The sequence below is a fragment of the Cyclopterus lumpus genome, chromosome 7, assembly GCF_009769545.1.
Source record: "Cyclopterus lumpus isolate fCycLum1 chromosome 7, fCycLum1.pri, whole genome shotgun sequence".
NCBI lineage: Eukaryota > Metazoa > Chordata > Actinopteri > Perciformes > Cyclopteridae > Cyclopterus > Cyclopterus lumpus.
The window spans coordinates 13,537,327-13,543,873 of record NC_046972.1 but is presented as its reverse complement, the minus strand read 5'-3'; the positions used below and the strand labels follow the sequence as shown (position 1 = coordinate 13,543,873).

Below are 6,547 nucleotides of genomic sequence, written 5' to 3'. Positions count from 1 at the left end.
ACTAAAATAGCCCCTGAGAGGGAGGCCAGCCCCAACTTGCAGCACTACAATTTGGCTATTGAAAAGACAAGGGCTGGGAAAGAGAAGGCAAGAGATCTTGTCATGTTGCCCACTGGGTTCAGAGCTTGTGGTTGGAGTGCTGGAAGGACTGCCTTGTCTCAGTGATTAATGGTGGGGAACTCGGAGGCAGGAGCGAGGGAGAGGCTTATGTAGCAAGATTGTGCAACTTGAATGCACAATATTATAGTTTTTTTTAATTAATCTAAAGCGTGCCTTAATTTGATTACTTTCCGATTTTTTTCCCCTTTAAGATCTGATTCCTTAATCATGAAATACTGCAAGAAAAAATTTAACTCTAATCAGCGATGAATAAGGTAAACATGTTACAAGTGCTATGGTTTTCCCAAATGTGTTTATTAAGCATGTACAGTATGTGACATCTCAATCAATCAAGAACAAGAACCGTATCAAAGACTTGCCGTATCCTTTAATGGCTTTAACTAAAATATAACATCATTGGATTTTAACATTATTCTTCCCATTTCAATTACATCATTTTACACAAATGACCTGTTATTTACAGTAGATAATGAAAAAGAGCCCAAATACAAGACTTAGAAAATATGATTACCCCTTAGCAAGAGGGAAATAAACAAATCACTCATAATACGATTCCCACATTCACTAAACATGCAATGACAATATAAATGTAACAGCCACAAAATCACAGCAAAACATGTAATTAATTGTGTTGTGCATGCCGTGTGAGTACAATATAAGCAGCAAGTTTGACCTGCAATCTTCAGTCACTGTGCCTGAGAAACACCAATGATATCGCTGTAGCACTCCTTTAATTAAGATATCTTCATATTTAATTAAAATGTTTCATGAATGGTATGTTAAGGGGATTTCAACCCAGGGATGCTAATAAGAAATCCACTAGTATTTCATAAGTGAAAGTGGATGTATCATTGAGATTTTGATGAGCACAGGAGGGATGGCCATTATGGGACCCTAGGGCCAGTTTGAAATGCCAGCATGGTGATGACTATCTGCGCCTGTACAGGAGGGTGGAGGACCATTTGCAACAGATGGAAGTATGCAGCTCAAATGGGGAAGGTCTGCGGGGTGATTACACTGACCACTGCTGGCATCACTGTGAGAGCCAAAGAGAGAGGAGGACATAGGAGCGTAATCTGTGAAGCGTAGCTCTGAGGAGGAAGTCCTAACAACACATTCACCCTGAAACCTCAGCTGGTCGGCACATGAGCTCAAGCTGAGGGAAGGGTTATAGGGAGACCCCTGGGAAGACCCTGCCACCTTTCCATGCCTCCGCTCTTTTTTGTACCTCATCCTGCGGTTCTGAAACCAGATCTTGACCTGGCGGTCGGTGAGTTGCAGCCCAGCACCCATCTCCAGCCGCTGAGGACGACGCAGGTAAGGGCTGAAGTGAAACTCCTTCTCCAGCTCCAGCAGCTGGCCTTTGGTGAAGGCCGTTCTCTCGCTCCTGACACAGAGCCTTCCTCTGGCTGACAGATCTGCCACCACACCACCGCTGACTGATGCAGGAGGAAGCACATAAAGAAGAGAGGGCGTTAAGAGCAAGTGCAACATTTCTAACAGGTCTATCCTGAAATGTATAGCCTCTATGGACTTCAAGTGCGAGTGAGAACCATGTTAATCCTCAACCAATCAACCTGGGACAAAATAGGGCCCTCAGCTCTTCCTGTGTATTCAGTCATGCTTGAGACACTATACAAGACTGTCTGTCTACTGTGTCATGTGTTCAGGGAAAGTTGCCTCCCGAAGAAACAGTCTGGGGGAAACATCTGACGCCACTACGGCTGCCTGACAGGCCACATTAATCACAGCTATACGCACGGAAGCAGACCTGTCAAATCCCCATCTCAGTCACTTAAAAGGTACCTTGGGACCACCACTGAAAATAACCACCATTAGAGATTCAATTTGACTTGTATATGAGCGATACCGGGGCCCTGTTGATAACAACATAACACACAGGGGTTAATGGATACCTAATAGGCCTAATAATAGTGACCTTAGAGACACAAGTGCTCTCCTCAACACCAGACTAGCAGACTGTAGCTTCCTTTTTGATTGTAGTGTCGAGATCGGGATGTTTTTATCTATTTTTGTAAAAAAGAAAATAGAAGAAAAAAGCATGATAAATCATATAAACAATAGAAATGTGTATTTTTTGTTTGAACATGTACTCTAGTTTTATATATTTAATTATGATATACACTCAAATTAAACATCTTGTTAAAAGTAACAACAGAAGTGATGATGTTTGCTGATTAAGATGCAATTATTGAAAAGAAGATTAATAGTTCAAAAAGTGTTCTTCTGTGCAAACTATACTCACTTTAGCTTTTTAAACATTATTGCAGACAGCAACCCAGAAGAGCAAACACTGAACAAGACAATGGCACTTAAATGAGCAGGTGACACATTATTATATTAACTAGTCAGACTTTTGCTTGCGCTTTTTGTAAATGTTGTTATCAGGTAGATTTGGGGCTGACTGTGTCTTCAGTTGTCTTCATGGAACAAAGAGTCTAACAGCTATCAGGTACATAGATATATATTCAATGCATAAATGAGGGAAATGCTCATTACATTTGTATTCATGGATCACCCCATCACTGCACCTGAAGATTGTGCACTCAGTTATAACTTTTAAACTTTAAAAAGTAAATGACAATAAACAAAACCAGAGTTACCAGATTGTTCAGAATCAGTTGTCCGTGGCTTCATCCAGGGAAAAATTACTCCTGAGCGGCAGATGGTGAGTAGACTGCAGCCCCTGCTCTCGATGTCCATCTTGCCCTTGGCATGGCAGTGAACCAGAGGCTCCAGTGGGCACTGAAGCTGTTCACCTGGGTTCAACCTGCAACTGACATGAGCAGAGGAGGTCATGTGTTGATTAAGTTCAGCTTCTTGGCCTCCACCTCCTCCTTCTTCAACACATCCCACGCTTAGTTGTGGCACTTGTCCAGAGCTCATAGCAAAACTGTTGCCATGCAGCTGCAGTGGGAGGGCAGACTGGGGGTCCATGGACCAGCTCACCAAACTGTCTCAAATAAAAACCAGGAATCCCTCAACAGTATTAAAGACTATAATACTTCTGTCTGTCTAATATCCGATCACAATTAACCTGAATGTATAAAGCCATACAGGGAAGAGCACTTGAAACAACCATGTGGAACATTTTATTAATATTTACCAGAAGGGTGCCGTAGTCACGTATGGCCGTCCTCCAATAGCAGAGCGGTTGCAAAGAGGGCAACTTGGGGCGACCGAAGAAGCTTCTGCGATATTTCTTCAGACAACATTTCTATGAGCAGCCTACGTTCCTTTCTCTATAAAAACATGAAACTGAATATGAGTAGATGCCAACAACTGTGTAATAAGTGTGAAAGAGAAAGAGGGGGCTGTGTTTACGTGGTGTGAGAGAAACAATGGCAGAGAGGGGGAGACTGCACTGTGTGGGGAGGAACCTCTCATTGCAAACCGAGTGTTGATTTCTTGTAATATTGTCAATCTTTTGACAGGACGCCATTGTTAGAAGGATCCGCCCTTTGCAGCTGCACATCCTGAACTTTAAGTGGTAGGTTTGACCAGATAGCAACGTGAGGACTTCCTGTTTAATTACGTCTTTGAGTTAGAATAATATACTGGATAATAGCGTATCATCGACCACAACTCATTATTTCGCTTCAGCTTTTTTAAGATGTAAAACGCCTTTTAAAAAAATGGTGTTTGCGGTGTATTTTTCTCCAATTAAACATAATGAGAAATCCCCTCCCCCCTACCTTTATTTATATGCTATTATCTGCTCTATATGGGCACTCTGCAATAAGCCTGCTTTTTGCCTGTAAAAAAAATTAGTCCGATTATTTTGGCTAATTTGGTTTGCAACTCATTTAACTGTCCAGTATAAATCGTCGGGCTTTTCCTTTAAATAACAGCATATGGTTATAACTGTTGGAGTGGAAGTATAGCTTTGGCTTAATGGTATTCAAGGGGAGTGGTCAAACAAAGGCTTGACAGTCATTGCCACACAAAGACAAAGGAGGCAATCATTTGAGATTTTTTTTCAGCGCATTTGCATTAAGCAGTCATCACTGTACAATATCAAGTGGCCCTGTCTTTGGCCCTGCATGTGAGGCAACGGACAAACATGGCGGACGTTTTGGATGCACACCCCGTTTGCTGCACGGCTGTGGACAAGAGTAGGGGGAGATAGATGTTCTGCAGAGCCCTGATTAACGCCTGTTTAGAGTGCAACATGGAGCTTAGAAAAACACACAAGGAATATGGAAATATGGTTAGTAAGGTGAAAAGCACTTAAAGACAATATGAATTGTTGCAACTTCATTTAAAACCCCCATAATAAAAATGTTTGGGTAAATTATTTGGGGCTAAAGTGTGGCCAAACTGAGTTATCTTTTGCAAGAAAAGAAAACTCATAAAACATGATTGCTTAAGCACAGTGTATCCAAAGTGGATAAATAACTAGAATAATGAAGCCATCAGAATTATTAAATAAAATAGTGCACCCAAAAGCATCTTCTAAAACGAGAGTTTTCTGCATATTCTGTGTATCAATCTTAGTTGAAGCAGGCTTTAGATATAAGTTCCTTCTGGTGTTTCACCACAACAAAGCTGTCGAGAAAACCCTCTTTAGATGTCTCACAGCGGTGATGGATTATGCACTCAGGGTTGCATAGCTTGGAAGAAGAGAAGCCTTCCTTCCCCCTTTTCCGTTTCACCATGCTTTGGCTGCCACCATCACTGAGGTTTTACCTGGTCACGTCCTTGGATGTTTGTTCTTCTTTACTCTGTTTTGAATTTCCAAGGACACAATACAACTACACAAACAAAGTACACATACACCATTACTTATTATTGGTAACCATCAACCCCAAAATGACCCAGAAAATAAATATAGATTTAAATATATTGACATCTGCTTGTATCTCAGTAAATCTACCAACAACGATAATAATAATACTAATAATAATATTAGTAGCAATTATCATTATTATTTACTAGTAGTATTATCAGGCGAATTACATCAGCACTGACTGAAATGCGGGGAACATAATTAAATTCGTTTTGTTTTCCTTACCTCACACCCTTGAACACACTCTGAATTGGAGATAGGATCTATGATATACTAGCTCAGCAAGACCATAATTTAGCTCCTCCGCGCCTCCACCACAATTCTCCGTGAACTCTGTTTGAACCGCCTCAGCGGCAATAAATCATTTTTCTCTCTTACACAAAAGCGCGCCGGTCGCTCTGGGTGTCAACCCTTTTACAATTCCTCCCTACCTTCTGCGCTCTCTCGCCTGCTGACACAAACAACCGAGCAAATCGTCGATAAACTTTTATTTTTCGTACCAATAACTTACAACGCTATTGGGGAATGGGGAGTATCTGCAACTGCGCATATACGCGGGACAATCTGCAGAATGCAATTCTTGTATTTGTATTTTATTTTCCACATAAATTATATATTCCTTTTACTCAAAATGCACAATTGTTTTTCAGAGCTCAACAAAACACGGATCAGTTAATGTATTTGTAGGGGACAGAGCTGTGCAGATAAGAGGAGACTGAGAGAGAGCTGGGGAGAAGACGGTAATGGGCAGAGGATGCTGTCGGTTAAAACGGTGCATACAAATGGCGCTGTCTTGGCAGAGCAAGGAGAAGATTTATGGGCCCGGTGTCCTATATTGCTGTAAACAATGCAGAGTGAAATGAAAGGACTAGAGTTTGTAGACTGCACTTCATAAGTGAGGAAAACACACACATTGTCAATTTCCCAAACAAGTCCCGACTTTTGCATAAGCATGTGCATTAACTTGGAGTATTAATTTGGGTCTGTTTAAAGCACAGCTCACTGTAAATTTTGGCTTGTCTGTGGAGAGTGCACACAGCCATAAATCCTGTTGCTCGGAGCCGATGGATATCTGAACAATTTTGGAAATGACTTACTCGGGGGAAATATGCGTATTTATCTGAATATATTTTAAAGTATAAAAAAACAAATATGTTTTATGATTTTTCCCCCCCCAGTGAAATATGATGTATACGTATACATGTTGACAGTTTGTGTGTGTGTTAACTTTTTTTACTCAACTAATGATAATTGGCCTGTTTTACTGTTATAAGCAAACCTTTAACAACATCAGAACATATGAATGCTATCTTCGATTTACAACTGAATGTTCCATCAAATTGATTAATCCGGGGTGTGACGGCAGTTTCAATCCTATGTTTTACATTTTGGAAGTGAGGTGAACCTTTTCCAGACGATGTACTTTGCCCTTAACATTCAATTCTCGGTAACATTCCAAATGCTGCAGCAGATGTGCTCAAAGTAGGAGACTGCTGCAGTAAAAAAGCAACTAGTGCCACACAAATATACCAGAGAATCATTTTCAATGAGAAAATCAAATAAAAAGCACATTTGCACTTAACCTATACGTAATTGTGGATCTATAGTCTCAGGATC

The 6,547-nt window shown here is 40.8% G+C and overlaps 1 protein-coding gene across 1 annotated transcript; it reads right to left on the bottom strand.

Annotated features, from left to right (window-relative positions):
• Positions 1–1,014: 1,014 nt before the first annotated feature.
• LOC117733654 (homeobox protein Hox-B4-like) lies at positions 1,015–3,078 on the bottom strand. Its single transcript, XM_034537443.1, has 2 exons — positions 2,745–3,078; positions 1,015–1,529 (listed from the first exon to the last, which is right to left on the bottom strand). Exons 1-2 carry the CDS (start codon positions 3,076–3,078, stop codon positions 1,015–1,017), a joined length of 849 nt encoding a protein of 282 aa, XP_034393334.1.
• Positions 3,079–6,547: the final 3,469 nt, after the last annotated feature.

What these genes read in the sequence shown, in the direction of transcription:
- LOC117733654 (XM_034537443.1), bottom strand. Translation starts at nt 3,078, where the DNA reads ATGGACCCCCAGTCTGCCCTCCCACTGCAGCTGCATGGCAACAGTTTT. An exon ending in AACTGATTCTGAACAATCTG is followed by an intron (nt 1,530 to 2,744) that starts GTAACTCTGGTT and finishes CAGATCTGTCAG; the next exon opens with CCAGAGGAAGGCTCTGTGTC.